This window comes from Aedes aegypti, chromosome 2 (assembly GCF_002204515.2).
Source record: "Aedes aegypti strain LVP_AGWG chromosome 2, AaegL5.0 Primary Assembly, whole genome shotgun sequence".
Classification (NCBI taxonomy): Eukaryota; Metazoa; Arthropoda; class Insecta; order Diptera; family Culicidae; genus Aedes; species Aedes aegypti.
The window spans coordinates 172,293,261-172,310,506 of record NC_035108.1 but is presented as its reverse complement, the minus strand read 5'-3'; the positions used below and the strand labels follow the sequence as shown (position 1 = coordinate 172,310,506).

Genomic DNA, 17,246 nt, shown 5'->3' with positions numbered 1-17,246 from the left:
AAGCGAGACCTCGTTACGTTGCAAACACATCATCCACCAGACCGTGAGTGAGTGAGTGAGCGGCATGGCCAAAGCGACAGGCCGAGGTTCACGTGTCTTCCTAACTTCCTGGAAGGTGTAATTAGCGACAAATTGAGTTTTATTTAATTAATGCTCTACGGAGGGGTTGACGACGAAACAAGAAGGTAAAACATTTAACTAAATTTTGTTGAAAATCAATATAAACGTTACGTTGAATGCATACCCTGAGCAACACAATTGCTCGTCAACTCATGTGTGCCTTTGACAGATCATAAAAATATCGCACCTACGCTGAAATATACATTATTTTTTCAAATTTATTACACACATAAAGTTTCATACTGATAAGCAGCTCTGAGTACCATATTTTTTTTTTTAAAGATGAAGAAATAAAAAAACACCTTGATATGTAGTTGAATCGTTAATTGTCAATGATTATCATAAGAAAAACCATTCGTCGAACTTAAACATATTTTCTGAAACATATTTACAATGACAATCTTGTTCTTTGAACTGAGGTGGAATACAGGAATTTTGTTTCCTACAAATAAAAACGCATATAAATTTTGACAGGGATAGAGTACGATAGGGCAAAAGTTTAACCTTAGTGTTATAATCAATATTTCCGCAAAACTAAAACAATTGAAAATCAATAAGTACCACATAATGAACCTCCAACATATTGGCTACAACTTATGTCAAAATATTCACCCATTTATAGTTATTACAGTTTTTGAGATTGTCTTAAACGATCTTTTGCCCCATCAGTGAGCCAAAGTTACCCAAAACACTTATATTTACTTATATTTAAAACTACTTATTATTTACCTATATTTTACTTTTTTGACTTGGTTTTGAAATAAATATGCTACAAGTAAGGTTTCAGGATCACTCATATAGTTGCCACTTTAATCGGGGAACTTGAGATCCGGAATAATGCAAAAACTTTTCAGGGACATAGTGAGATAATTTACTACCAGCATCGCTTATGCTCACAATTCATCAGCATAAGTTAAATCATTTTATTTGGCATGAGAGACGCTGCTATTCTCTATTCAAATACATACATCGAATATGAAAACTTTGTTTGAAACAATATTTGGTAGGCGTGGTCCTTCAATAGCATTATAAGCAAAAATCTTCCTGAAAAATCAACTTTATTGGAATTGAGTTTTGAGATATTAAAACAACTATTTAAATTCACGATTGGAGAAAAAATATTTTAAATTTAGAGGGAATCCAAAAGAGCAGAATATTCTGTTGCTAGTCGTGTGCATGACATCGTAGAATAGCAAATAGTCTTCTAACATCATCTTTCTAATCTGAGATTTAAATAATTATGCTCTTGATTGATCTCAATGTGCAGGATCGTTTCGAACTAGGACAGGACGTGACAGCTCAGCTGCAACTGCCCTGATGTTTTACACCCAACTACCGTAACGACATAGAATCCAGTGCACATTGGTCCCAAAGTAAGAAAAAATGATTTGAAAATAAGAAAAAATGATTGCTCCTAAACCGTCAATTTTAGATATATGGTGTCTTCGGCTAAGTTTCTCCATATTTTTCAGACAATTTTTTCGGTGATGTGGAATTAGAGTGGCCCGCTTGGTTTACGAGATCAGAGTATGTGTTTTTTTTGTTGACGCATTTAGGCCTATATAATGTTGAACAATGTTTTAGAACAACCAATTTGAAGCAATTTTGCAGAAGAATTCAAATTTCTATCTCTTGAATTTCTATCTGGTCCTGAAAAATCAGTTTTTTCCTAATAGCTTTTTATACGTTAATTTCTCGGAAAAAAATTGTCCCGAGCGCTTTTAGAACGTTTTATTGCGTAACTTTTGCCGAAAAACTACTGTTCTATATCTTATGGTTGCAGAGTTATCAGAGATTTTCTTGGAAAAAGTGATCAAATTCCGATATCTCTGAAAGGCGCAAACGGATTCTCAATCTCTTATCGCCATTAGACAGATCATTTTTTTCTCTCTTCATGGTAAAAACTGTGAGGATGGATGCGTACCGTGTAAAAAAAGTTTTCAGTTCAAAATTTAAAAACCATGCAAAAAAGTAACACCATTTCTCGACGTTTCGTTAGCGTTAGCGTTAGCGTTGTTACGGTATACTTCGTAGATTGGATACTAGCAATATTAATGTTTCGTTTGATAATTTCATCCAGACCGCTTTCAGAGACAAGGCTGGGGAAAAACCTTGACCCAATCTTGGACAATATTACCAAGCGCATGAATATTGCTATTCCTGGCCACGCCCATCTTTACCGTAACTTGGGATAGGGGAAGGAAATGTTGATGTAGCACTTACTTAATGAGAGGCCACCGACTCAGCGACGCCCTCATAAGTGCTACGGAGGAGGAGTTGGGAAAGGTATTAGGTCATGGTTCGCCTGAAAAGCTGGCGATGACCCAGGGCATGTATTATTTATGTTTTTTTTTTTTTCAATTTAATCTTTTGAAAGTCGGCAATCAAAAGAGAAAATAATGCTTAATTATGTGATGATAATTAGTTTTCTGCTCAATAAAATACAAAGCAGAACCGATCCCTTTAGTGTCATCGGATAATTCCGAAAAAAAAAACTGTTTTGAATATGTACGCGGGTAACAGTCGTGCAAGCAGAACGCGGTGGCTAACAATAAATCAACCGGAACGTGCAAACCGAGAACATTTTCATTTCTATAAACAAGCGACAAAAAAACACGGGAACAAAATTTGAGCTAGAAACGATAACACACAGCCAGTTTCCTGACAACTGACATGTTGGAACGCGTATATTTAACATACCTTCCGCACTACAACCGGAAACGCGAAAAAGGCATAGCAAATAACTTTACATCGTCATGCATTTCAGAACGCACAAAACCTAACAGATTCTAAGATGCTAGTTTCAAGTAATTGGAACAAACTCACCGGATTGATTCATGGCAGTCGTCTGTCTCCTCTGGATGCAAAAATGCATTCCGTTCTAGATACGGCAGCTAAAATCTAGCGAAAACTCCGCACCAGAAACACACATCAAATCACTCACTGCACTTTCACTTTTGTTCACTGTATTCTTCTTTTACATAACAATTTAATAAAAACACAGTCTAAAGATAGAAATAGTCAAAATTCTACAGATTTTTGACGGCAGAGACAATTTTTTGCGTCCGTTTGATATCACGGCACACTTCGATCAGTAACACCATTTCTCGACGTTTCATGCAAAAATAAGAGTTTGGTTGGAAATGTATGGAATTTTTTTTTGCACGGCCGTGTAAAAAAAACCGTGCAAAAACAGAATCGGGTGTACTGATATTAGATCGATCACAGTAAGCGGAATCTAAGGAGTTGAAAGAAGGAAAATTGATTTGCTATGAAAACTGTTTATTACAACACTTTCAGAACTTTCAATTTTGCACGATTTTTGTTTAAAACATTTTATATTCAAAATTTTGTTAATCTCTTCAAACAAAACAACGTCCTCACAGTTTTTTTTTTTCAAATGTATAGTGAAAAATATTATCTTTCTAATGGCGACAAAAGATATAAAATCCGATTTAGACCTGAAAACAATAACTTTTTCGAAGAAAATCTCTGATAACTCTGCAGCCATAAGAGATAGAACAGTAGTTTGTTCGGCAAAAAGTTGAGCTATAAAAATATAAAAAGTTCCAAAAGCGCTCGGAACAAAGTTTTCCCGATAAATGTTCGTATAAAAAGTAATCAAGAAAACACTGATTTTTAGGATCACCCTAATTTATTTGGTTGAAAAAAACTCGCGAACCATAAACTCGCGGGTCACCCTAATTTTTCAACACAGAAAAAAATGTTTGAAAAATATAGAGAAACTTTCCAAAGACATCATATATCAAAAATTGAAGGTTTAGGCGCAACCATTTTGGTCCTCCTAGATATGACTTTGCGACCAATGTGTAGTTCTACTAATTCTTTTATTAAAACCATATTATGAATAAATTTGAATTCCGATGCTCATAGTTTGGTGTTCTTTGAGCACGTATCATTTAATCAGTGCACTATAGAATGCAACCTACTTTAGATTTATATTTAAAAAAAAAATCAGATATATTTTTGAGAAAATTAATACAATTTCAATTACAATGCTAACAATAGGGTAACGACTAAACGCTAACATTTGGCGCCAGCGGCAAAAATTACAGACAACAACCCTTCGAACATTCAGTTTCTCTTACCGGCCGCCGAACGGCGACACTGATGTTTGTATTCCACTCACTGATCGCGCTACGCTGGATTCTCAAATTTCTCAAACTTTCAACACAAGCGCATGGAAGAATGGTAGTCGGAGAACTGTCAAATCGTATGGAAAATAATGAAAAACGTAAATTACTTGCAATAGAGAAACTGGATCAAAAAAGTAGTGATTAGAAATCAAGTGTAATGTAAATACATAACTTTTCGTGTTCAGTTCATCTTCCGTGGTGCTTTCTTTGCTTCAGGATTTCGTTTTTACTAGCACTGAAAAAGTGCCATCTATTGTCTTTTCAGTTTTGAATATCGCCCTATTAAGATTCCTTGTTTATGTTTTTATGTGTTTAATCGAGTCTACCAGTCTTTTAGCAGCTAAAACGGTTTTTGCTACAACTTTCCAACGTGTCGGCGTATATTTCGCCTTCTTCAAGAATTTAGAGGCTGCATTTTGTTGTCTGTATCAGTGTCTGATCTGACTTGCGATTGTCTTCTGTTTTCAATAGCGTCTCACTACGATTTTAACGTGTCATTCTAGATAGCAATCACTGTTTTTTTTTTTAATTTTTTGTTACTTGAAGAATAACAATTGAGCTTTCGCCCGCACATACGCTTTTCGATAAAAGCTCGACTTAATTATCGCCCGCACACAGTTGCTTTATTTATTTTAGAATTTTAGGGACCTATCGGGCTAAGCAATTTAAAATACAAGTATATTTGAATTGAAAAGTTTTCATGAAAGAATCTTAAACTTTGTGTAAAAACGTTAGTTTTTGAATTAGCAATGCTGGGATACTTTTACAAAATGCCCGGTTGTAATTCAACCCAACGATTTGAAGGTAGGCCTTTGTCAAAACAATCAATGAGAAATCTTTTTTGAAAAACAATTGGTTTCATTTTTGCACTTGATCTGTCAGGGCTTGTCTTAGGTATCAACAAATAAATTCAAAGAATTCTATAAAACGATGTGTGATTTTTTTATAAGTAACAGCTAGACTGGCGTGTTCAGCATACAAAGTTGCAAATTATGAAAGTCCATCTTTGCTAGATTATCCCGAGAGGGCAATTCTAATTGGAATTGAGGTTTCTTAATTATCTATCATATTTTTACCATGAAAACTCAATACATAAAAATTGAATATTATTCTTAGAACAACTCTTAAAACTGCATTCATGATAACTTCGTAATACTAGAAAAGAAATTCATTGTGTTTATATCTGTGAACAACTAACCTAATAAGATGTCAAGAATTTCTTCCTTGTATGCTGCCCCGAATTACCCTATACATAACTCATACAAAATATATTGATATTTCCATTTGATAAAGGCACCAAATCAAAGAATGATATTTTGCAATATCGGAGCATTCCAGTGTGGCAAATCATAAAAAACGAGCAAGGCTCGAAACGAAAAGGGAACTGTGTAGACATTTCCTATCAGCCGCCCACTTATCACGCCTTCTGAACCGAAAAAGAATAACGAGCGTAAACATTGGTGCGAATGTTTTTCCTGTGTAACTTGTCCTTCCACTTTTTCTTCTATACCGAAGAATGGGGTAAATTGTCTAGTGTTTGATCTTTTGCTCGCGTCAAATTATTTATTATGGTCTAATCGCTTATCAAAGTGTATCCTGTGACCCAACGATCCTCCCCATTAACAAAAATCCCTCCCAGTAACCTTTGTGGAGATGCAGAGGAAAACACGGTCTCCAAATAGCAAAGGTTACACACTAACATTCCTTCCTCCAATCCTACCTGACTGCAAGGACGTGGCCGGCGCCGTTATTGATCCTGTATAAAAAGAGACATTGAATTATGCACACTGAAGAAGATTATGGCCAATCCCAGCCGTACTTCTAGTTGATTCTTTGTGCATTTTCGCTGACTTCGGTCAATCACGGAATAGCAACCATTGATATGTGTAGTCAGTAGACTGATGCAAATTTTGAAGTTTTTGCTCCCCTATGCTTAAACGATGTTAATTATGATGAAAATGATCCTCCCAAAATTTGAAGTGATTCGGAAGAAATTTGGTTGTGCACACGCTATTTGAAGTTTATATGGAGATTACTATGGAAAACGCCAATCTTTTGTGTTCAGCACTCTAACACGCCATCATAATATTTTAGGTAAAAGTGAACACACTCATCTTATGTCAAAACTTCCCAGCTACAACTTTCCCGAAGACCACATTTCGATGGGACGTAAGGATTATTTGTTATTATTGATAACAAAGTCCAAATCGTGCTGAGATGATCATTCAATTAGTTTCAGAGCAACACTGCTTTTTTGCTGTAGAACATAGTAGCCTGGATTACTTTGATCTATACTTCCCGCCAGGAGCACCGCTGTTGCCTGCCGAGCAGTTGATGAAGCATGCTACATGCAAAACAACTTTATGATGAAGAATAACAATTTATCGTGAGGTCCAATCAAAAAGTGGTCTTTGGCAAAGTTGTAGCTGGGAAATTTTCACATAAGATGAGTGTGTTCACTTTTACCTAAAATATTATGATGTCGTGTTAGAGGGCTGAACACAAAAGATTGGCGTTTTCCATAGTAATCTCCATATAAACTTCAAATGGCGTGTGCACAGTCAAATTTATTCCGAATCACTTGAAACTTTGGGAGAATGCTATTTGCCATAAATAAAATCGTTTAAGCATAGGGGAGCAAACATTTCAAAATTTGCATCACTCTAGTAGTCAGTCTAAGCTAAGCTAAGCTATATCGAAGAATGGGGTAAATTTTCTTTTTGATTGTTGGTTTCATGCGCAATGATTGACAATTTCGATCTAACTTTCAACGAATGCGTGTCTCGAAGATCATTATATGTCTTTTTCTTTTTTCCATTATGCCATTAACGTCCTCACTGGGACAGAGTCTGCTTCTCAGCTTAGTGTTCTAATGAGCACTGCCACAGTTATTAACTGAGAGCTTTCTCTGCCAAAGTTGCCATTTTTGCATTCGTATATCGTGTGGCAGGTACGAATGTACTCTATGCCCAGGGAAATCGAAGAAAATTTCCATTACGATAAGATCCTGGACAGACCGGGAATTGAACCCAGACACCTTCAGCATGGATTTGCTTTGTAGCCGCGGACTCTAACCACTCGGCTAATGGCCTTCCTGTACCTGCAGTAAATTTGAGGTTGGAGAAAACGTTGCTACTCTCAGGAATATTCCAACACATCACAACTTTGTGCTAAAGGTCGTCAAAGTTGTATAATACACAGACTTCATAGACGTCCAAACGAAGTTTAAACTTTGTTTTAATAACCTTTTTAGTAGTTTAATCCACCGAGCATGAAAATAGGACTTAAACTTTTGTATAATACCGTTTTGTCTCAAATTCCGAACAGACTCATTCCGGATACACGGATTTTGTATGGCGACTTGGTTGAAATGTTTCTCTGAAATATGTCATCAAATTACAAAGAAATGGCAGTCTATTGCAGTTCAATTTTAACGTCTTCCAATCTATTTTATCCTTTGGGAGTAGTAAAACCAGTTAAATAAGCTCAGTATTTGCTTTGATAAATATTTGGTTTTATGGCGATTTATTCGTGCTGTTCGGAATTTGAATCAAAATGAACTTAGTGTTTGGCATTTGAATCAAAATGGTGTTCCATACTTTCACATTAAAACAATACTAAACAAGTTTAAATAAACAATTTTATCGGCACACCCAACAGCTAACTACTAACTGGACAAAATAATAGACATTGGGTGTTTATAATGAAAATGTGTAATAATTGAGACGCTCATTAAATGACGCTTATGCTTTCATTCTCTTAATGGGACAAATTTTGCATAAGCGTCCCATCACAGTAGTGAATCAACTTTATGAAAAAAAGATGAAATTTGATGCAACTGGAAGCAGTCAACGGCAAATTTGGTCTAGTCTTAGGAACTTGCTCGGTCATGCATATTGGCCACCGGATACCGGAGATGTTACGGATTGTCCAAATCGCATTTATTCTGTCGCTTGTATTTCTGTGCGGTGTGATGTTTACAATTTTCCCAGGAACTAGAACTAAAAGGAACTGAATGCCGCCGGACGCATTAAGATTTGATGAAAATCTTCAGAAATATGACCATTTCCGTAAAACATGCTTCATTTTTTTGGTCAGACATGTTTGTATTTCCCAGATAGCCGTAGCGGTAAACGCGCGGCTATTCAGCATGACCATGCTGAGGGTCGTGGGTTCGAATCCCACAGGTCGAGGATCTTTTCGTAAAGGAAAATTTCTCGATTCCCAGGGCATAGAGTATCTTCGTACCTGCCAGACGATATACACATGCATAAATGGTCAATCGGCAAAGAAAGCTCTCAGTTAATAACTGTGGAAGTGCTCATAAGAACACTAAGCTGAGAAGCAGGTTTTGTCCCAGTTGGGACGTAACGCCAGAAAGAAGAAGACGAAGATGTTTGTATTTCTAATCATGTATATATTATCTGAAGCTATATTCAAGTGGGCATCAAACTTCAGAACCATCAGATACACTAACCACTTTATAGTAGGTTCCAGGTGCCCTGGAGAAAGTGGCCAATTAGGCACAAACCTGGAACCATATCAGTATGAACATCAAACTTCAAGATTTTCAAAGGAGATGCTTTCCGAAGCATTTTTAGCACTACCGGCTGCCATGACCACTCTAGGGTAGGTTCCAGGTGCCCCGGGGGACGTGGACAATTCAAAAAATGTCCAGAAACACATTGAAATGGGTATCGAACATCAAGATTTTTGAAGGTGATGCTTCTGGAAGTATTTACAGAGCAGCTATTTTCTATGACCGTGGTACCGTGGTGAATCGAAATCCGGACGGGACCAATATCCGGGCACTCAATCGGTATATATTGATTTAACTATTAAATTTAATAAAAATCTAGTTATATTCGCTTATATCTTTACATTTAAACTAATTTCATCATTTGACAATAATTTGCCATCAAGTAAGCTTTGCAATAAAAAGAATAAAAATGAAAACAAATTCGCAACTTCAGTTTTGCATTTTTCCTGCGTTGTTCAAGTTCTTGTTGTGAAGTTTCTGATAAACTTTTCAGACTTGGTTCATTCGCGAATGTGTGAATAAATATTAGTTTTACTGCTCAAAATAGTGAATATGATGATAGATTGTAAACTATATTGCAGGAAAAAAGTGATTCGGTGTAAAAATTAACTAATACAAAAGCAAAAAGACGCTGTCCGGGATTGTGAGCCAGTGGTTCTCTAGCTGGCACAAATTGATAGCGCAATATATTTGCTGTATATAGTACTATTTTGGAAGCATATTTGAGGAAAACTGAAAGCTATGGTGGCTATCAATACAATCGATGATAAGGCAATTAGTTTGCGCAGAAAAACTGCCTACAATCACGATGCTTTCAGTGACGCTGCAGCATATTCTCAGCATCGACCCACAAACAAGGAATGGAGGTAAACATGTTCTAATTAAACATAAAGTTATCCATTATATTATATTACAAAGCAAACGTACACTCCCGTGCAAAAGTTTGGGTTCAACTCCTAAAAAACATGCAAAATTGTTCTGTTCATATCTCTGTGATTACACGTCCAATTGAAACTCTTTGAGTCGCATTCGAAAGACAAAGAGTTATTCTTACTTCGTATGTATTTTTCCAAAAACATTCCTTGAACTTTGTATACTAAATTTTTACTTAAAGTTGTGACATTTTTCAAAAAACACACTGAAAAATCATATTTAATTTGTCCATGTTGTCTGCCATTTTTCGATTTTAATAGTTTAAAGCTTTTTTGAGCGCAAATAATGGCGCGTACATAATTGGTTTGAGATTTCACAGATTTAAGTAAGTTCAAGTGAACCCAAACTTTTGCACGATTTGCATCATACTGAGGGGTGAACCCAAACTTTTGCACGATGACTTGACTGACTGTTTCATTGATTTTGAATACTTTCCAGACTTTTCCTCCAAAATTTCGTGGGGTCTCTTCAAAGAATATAAGTTTACGATTCTAATGACACTTTGATTTAAAATTTTGGTCGACCCAATGCTGAGTAAATTAAACATAATTTTTCAGTGTGTTTTTTGAAAAGTGTCACAACTTTAAGTAAAAAATTAGTATACAAAATTCAAAAAATGTTTTTGGAAAAATACATACGAAGTAAGAATAACTCTTTGCCTTTCGAATGCGGCTCAAAGAGTTTCAATTGGATGTGTTATCACAGAGATATGGACAGAACACTTTTGTATATTTTTGAGGGGGTGAACCCAAACTTTTGCACGGGAGTATGTATAACATTACCGGCATAACCGTTTTCTAGTTGAATTCAATGCATTTTATATAAATATGGTCAGTTTAAATTGAGATGTCCGGATTTTGATTCACTAGTGTCCGGCATATTGATTCATGTGTCCGGGTTTAAGAACAAGACATGCTTAAATTATTTTCACGATTTACATACTATTTTGCTAATTTTACTGAAATGTTTTTCGTTTTCATGAAGATATGAGCCTAAACTAATTGTATGAAAATCACTCTATAATCATATGAGCAAATAAGGTAGTGAAAATTGAACTGGAACATTTGGTGCCTCTCAAGCGTCCGGATATTGATGCAGCACGGTACTATTCATGGTAGACGATGATTTTAGAACTGCTTCCGGAAGCATGATTTTTAAAAATATTGAAGTTTGTTACCCATATTGATATAATTCCAACATGTGTGAAATTGGCCACTTCCATCGGGGTACCTCGAACCTACTAAAAAGTGGTCATGGCTGCCGGTGGTTTTGGAAATGTATCCGGAATTATCACCTTAAAAAATATTGAAGTTTGTTGGCCATGCTGATATGGTTCCGAACATTTTCCTAATTGGCCACTTCCCCCAGGGCACCTGAAACCTACTATGGAGTGGTCAGTTCGTCTGATGGTTCTAAATATGCTACCGGAAGCATCATCTTGAAGTTTGATGCTCACTCGGATGTAGCTCCGGATAATATATTGCTGTTTGCGTTTGACGTGCAAATTAATTCTAACTGGGCTTCAAATGCGGTAACACAAAGTACCACACAAAGATACCTAGCAACCATAGTCCATATCACCGCCAACCTAGCAATGAAAATCAATCTTCGACCTCGCCTTCCTTGTTGAAAATCTTACCGCGTTTGGTGTTCCCGCATTTGATATTAGCATTTCAAACGCACACAGCAATATAGGTACATGATTGGATATACAAACATGACTGACCATATTTTTCGGAACCACTTTTAAGGGAATGATCATATTTTCGAAGATTTTCAACGAATCTTAACGCGTCCACCGGCATTCAACTTTCTATTAGTTCTAGTTTCTTGGAATATTATAAACATCTGTACAACTTCACTCCACACAAAAATACAATCATAAGCATAAGCATAAGCATAGATGACCGTACAATTCGTAGTTGCTACTCCGTGATTGACCAGAACAATCGAAGTTGCACAGGGAATTAATGAATGGGGCTTGGGATTAGCTTACCATTCTTCAATGTGCACAAATCGAGAGCTCAAATTTAAAAGTCAATAACGGCGCCGGCCACGTCCTTACGTTCATCGAGGAAGGGAAGGAATGTTAGTGTGACTACCGTTGTTACTAGAGACCGATATCACCTCTGCATCTCCACGGTTGTCATGGAGAGGATATTGGGTTAGTGGGATAAAGTAAAGATCTGGGAGTCACCAATGTTTGGTGATGCGATCCATGATATAATCACGCCTAACCGGATTCGCGAAATAATTCGATAATCGCATTAAACGCCGAACAAGTGTTCGTCACTCGCCCACACAAGAGCAAGCAACGCGATCAATAGATCAAACACTACTAGCGATCCGCGGCGCTTTTTCATTGCTCTGAGCGAACGACGCGCGACAAGTTTGATCCTGCCCCCATCGCCCGCCCCCGCAGGAGCAAGCGTCAAGGTCGAAGGATCAAACACTACTAACGAACTGATCACTTTTTCACCGCTTCACTACCGACACGCGACATGTTTGATCCTGCCCTCATCACCCGCTCCCGCAGGAGCAAGTGTCAAGGTCGAAGGATCAAACACTACTAACGAACCGATCACTTTTCCACCGCTTCACTACCGACGCGCGACATGTTTGATCCTGCCCTCATCACCCGCCCCAGCAGGAGCAAGCGTCAAGGTCGAAGGATCAAACACTACTAAAGAACCGATCACTTTTCCACCGTTTCACTACCGACGCGCGACATGTTTGATCCTGCCCTCATCACCCGCTCCCGCAGGAGCAAGCGTCAAGGTCGAAGGATCAAACACTACTAACAAACCGATCACTTTTCCACCGCTTCACTACCGACGCGCGACATGTTTGATCCTGCCCTCATCACCCGCCCCAGCAGGAGCAAGCGTCAAGGTCGAAGGATCAAACACTACTAACGAACCGATCACTTTTCCACCGCTTCACTACCGACGCGCGACATGTTTGATCCTGCCCTCATCACCCGCCCCAGCAGGAGCAAGCGTCAAGGTCGAAGGATCAAACACTACTCACTCCACACAAAAATACAATCAGCTGAAAAAATGACATTTTGACATGACCTCGGAAAATCCGGAACATCTCCGGTTTCCGGTAGCCAATATACGTGGCCAAGCAAGTTCCTTAAACTAGACCAAATTTGCCGTCGACTGCTTCCGGATGCAACCAATTTCATCATTTTTTTTATAAAGTTATACGCATTTGAGTTTAGGTAAAATTTTGCCTATCTAAATTATTTCCCCTGTACATTGCCGGGCGTATTGTAGAACTCGATCTTCGTCGATCTTGGGCGATACTTCTCTAGTTGCCCGAAAGAGAAGGGTGGTCTCCCATGTGTGTTTGAGTTTTCTCAACTGTTTACTAAATTTACGAATTTTTACGGAAAACCACCGAGGTAAAGTTTTTGGCTAAATGAATGAGATTCGTATATTCATTCAGCTAAAACCTTAGTCTCTGTGGTTTTGTGAGAAGCATGATTTAATTTATAATAAGATTGTAATAATAAACTAATTCAATAATAAAGGAGATTGAAGCGTACTGTGCTCAACAAAGGACGCGAAAAATTGCCTTCCGTCAATTTCAACAATTTTTTATGTTTTTGTAATATTCAATATTTGATTATTTGCTGCATTTATTACGTTATTAAGCACAATATAAAAGTGTGTGCATCAAGCAGTAATGGAAATTGTCCTTACTGAGAAGATTTTTCAAGCGCTGCTGTTTTTCCTGCTGCCGAACTTCCATCAATGTGTAAGCCCGAGTTCAGTCGGTGGAAGTTGCGTGGGCTTGTGGATTAACAAGAAAAAAATTTAGTGTGAGTCTTGGCGTCCGAGTACAAGCGTAGCAAACGGAAAAATTTACAAATAGACCAAGGCTCATAAAAGTGAAAAATGCTGTTTTTACTGGCCACTGCAAAGTGGTAACATTGTGGTAACAGCGGTACCCACAATCCAGGAGTACAAACACACCAGATGTTGGAATACTAATGAAATTTGGTAAGATCATTTTCAATACCCAATTTTATAATTTTTGATCAAATTGCACACATTGTCTTATATTTGGTCAAATGAATCAAGTATTCATATTCTTGTTATTTCTAATCTAGTTTTGTTACAACATTTGAGACTAATACTTTTTAAATCTGATTATTATTTTGCACAAATGTTTTTATAATTTATGGGAAACAGTTTTGGTTCCTTTATTGCGAAAAAAAAGTAGCATAAGTTTTCTTCTCGTTTCAGAAAGCAAGCAAAGGCACTTAAACCAAGGCTCTTGAACCAGGACATGAAAAAGAAATGCCTATGTCCCAACCCAGGAGAACAACAATGGAGTGTGCATTAACTTTCTTAGCAACGCCACTCCCAACTATATTACCTATGACCCTGAATCGAAACGGTTGGTACGGTTGTCCTCGTTTCTTCTTTCCTTGAATTGAATTATTTTGTCTATTAATAATTCATGCGATTAGGTTATCGTCATAATTTTTTCAATTGTCTTCAAACCCAAAGTCTGCACAGTGGGGCTGGCCATTTAATATTTGTATAATATCGCTGATATACTGCAAATATTAATACTGACAAGAAAATACCTAACATTTCCAGGATGCTTATTGACTGCGAAAGCGCTTAGATTAGTTTAGATTAGATAAACAAATATAATAATAAATAAATCATTTCTGTTGAACGTAGTTTGTACAAATCGCTTGAATATTGATTCATTACATCAACAAACAGAAAATTTTCAGGTTCTCATTTTCAACAAACCCAAGCTTAAAAGAACTAATCATACCATCATCTTCTCTCTATCTTTTCTCAATAGGGAAACGATTTATTATGTGAACCGGAATCACCAACTTGAAAGAAATATACGAACATGTTGTGGGTCGAGACGATTATGCGGACAAGAAAGAAAAGTCTATGTGCCTGGCTGGAATGAAATTGGACGGCGATGAATGAGACGTGATAGGAGATAAACGTTTAAATCCTCAAACATTTCGAGGAAAATTAAAGAAGGCAAGATATAACTTTGCATCACTTCGGCCTGACAGAAGGATCCCCTGGCAACGGAAAGATTTATTCGATCCATGAAGGGTCTCATCTGGGTGAGGCGGGAGGTGAATACTAATAAATGGCAAGAAAAGAAAAGTGAAGTGAAAATCTGTGAAAACACAAGGCCGGAAGCAGGTCCAGAATGAACGCCAGTGCGGTGGCGGAAGAGTCGTTAGTGAAAATGAGCATCTTAAATGAGGGATAAACACCGTGACACGGTTTAGTGAACAGGGAGAACCAAGAGTGGAAGGGCCTGGAAAGAAATTTGGATTTTTGTGGTGCAGATACGCATAACCAATTGTGATCCATTAGTTACTACAGGGACGGAAACTTCAGAAACGGGGATTATGGCAGATTTGCAGGCGACGATTGAATTTGCTGTGGAGCTGTACAAGTTCTACAATGTTGATCTGTTCCAGAGAGGGTAAGTTGATGCTTTGTCTATGAATATTACACAGTTTTGGATGAACGAAAAACTTTTATCGAATATTTAAATGAAAACTTTTGAAATCCGGAAAACTTTTGAAATGTTGCAGTGAAAACACGTCTTTTGTATTCATGGCTAATAATAAAGTTCAATATGCCTGCAAAGGTAGAATCAAAATTTTATAATTTCTTTCTGTATCATACTTGCGAAGAAAATGAATTAAATAGATGTGATTTAATGTTGCCCATACCCACAAATTTGAAAGCCTCAATTCGCCAATTGCGAGCACTCACGAAAGCAGAGCGAGCAGTTTATTACATTATTGTGTTCTGATGTAGTGCTTCATCCAATTTGCGATTAAATTACTTCCTGGGCTCGCCTAGGTGTGATGATGGCAGAAAAGGGTGTGTACCTACCATTTTCGCTTTGCTGTGTGACTAAAGGTGGTTGCGTAATTGTATTGAACGTGTCATGCAGCACTCAGCTTTGGTTACCATTTTGAACGAATCTTGGAGTGGTAACTATTTTGGTCAAAAGCTTAACTCACTTGTGGTTGTGCTGGGTAAATAACTCAAGACAAAACAAATACTGTAGAACCGGGTAGCATTGATCAACGGGGAAACAGCGATCAGGATGACTCTCTTCGTAAAAAGTGTGAATACTAAGGTGAAAACACATTTTTTAAAAACATGTTCAATAATGCTTCTAAAGCTTATACTGTTATAATAACGAAAAGAGTTGTTTTTGAAAAAGTTAATTTTTCGACAGTCTATTTTCTATACCCTTCTTCTTCTTCTTGGCATTACGTCCTCACTGGAACAGGGCCTACTTAGTGTTCAATGAGCATTTCCACAGATATTAACTGAGAGGTTTTGCCTAAGTTGCCATTTTCGCATTCGTATATCGTGTAGCAAGTTTGGTGATACTTTATGCCCAGGGAAGTCAAGGAAATTTCCATTACGAAAAGATCCTTGTGCGACTGGGATTCAAACCCTTGCTTTGTAGCCGCGGACTCTAACCACTCGGCTAAGAAAGGCCCGGAACGTACATTATCTCCATTACGTCTATACAAATTTGTTACGCGTTGACTGCCCCTTTAAACTTTAGGGATTTTATTCGAACATTCATAGATGTTGTTTTGGGACTAGAACAATAAATCAAGATTTCTGCAGCTTGGTGATTATGGGTCACCCTACTATAAGGTAATAAGACGCCAGGATTTGTGGATCAATTTAGTTTGGATAGTTTCTTTGTTTTAATCGGTATAGAGGGGGGTGGGACATTTCGCATAAAGACGTTTCGCATACGGACGTTTGGCATAATGGACATTTTGCATAATCAGAATTATATGCCTTCTTTAAAATGCTACCTGTTCTTGTATGAAACTGCTTTATGCAAAACGTCCATTATGCCAAACGTCCGTATGCGAAACGTCTTTATGCGAAATGGGTCACCCCCATCACTTTAATAAAAGTGCTGTTATAGTTTGCTGTACCACATACGAATCAAACTATGTCCCAATCGGGACGCAATGCGATGAAGAACAAGATTGCAAGCCAGAATAGCATTATCGGATGCCTCTTCCGCATAGAAATGGGTCATTAACGATATATTTTACGATTCGTCTAACAGCGCAACACATCCACAAAAGCACAAACTTCGATTCGGGAATACCAAATTCGTTGCGTTGCATGGAGTAAAAGCATCCATGAGACAACTTTAGCGAGCGATTCGGAGCTTGATCGTTTCGAATGGAATAAAGTTGTGCTCGTACCTATTTCAAAGTTTGGTTGAATCGTTTCCTATTATGCTGATTGCGAATGAATAAATTTTCCGCATCCATTTCAACGTATCAGACCGAGCTCGTCAAAACATCCATCTTTTCCTCTCCCGCTTGGAGACCCAATTTCACGTCGAAAAAATAAGTCGTTGTGTCTCAAAGCCGAACTCGACCTGCCTGGTTTGACTTGTCAACGTTCTGTGAAAAGATACAATTTTAATGAAAA

At 37.5% G+C, this 17,246-nt stretch overlaps 1 protein-coding gene across 1 annotated transcript in view; it reads left to right on the top strand.

Moving 5' to 3' along the window:
- Positions 1 to 17,246, top strand: part of LOC5575064 — a 172,638-nt gene that overhangs the window by 10,775 nt on the left and 144,617 nt on the right. The window contains exon 2 of the mRNA XM_021843159.1: positions 14,584 to 15,237. Within this exon, the coding sequence (XP_021698851.1) occupies positions 15,161 to 15,237 (77 nt within the window). The 5' untranslated portion in view covers positions 14,584 to 15,160. The remainder of the gene's footprint in view (positions 1 to 14,583; positions 15,238 to 17,246) is intronic.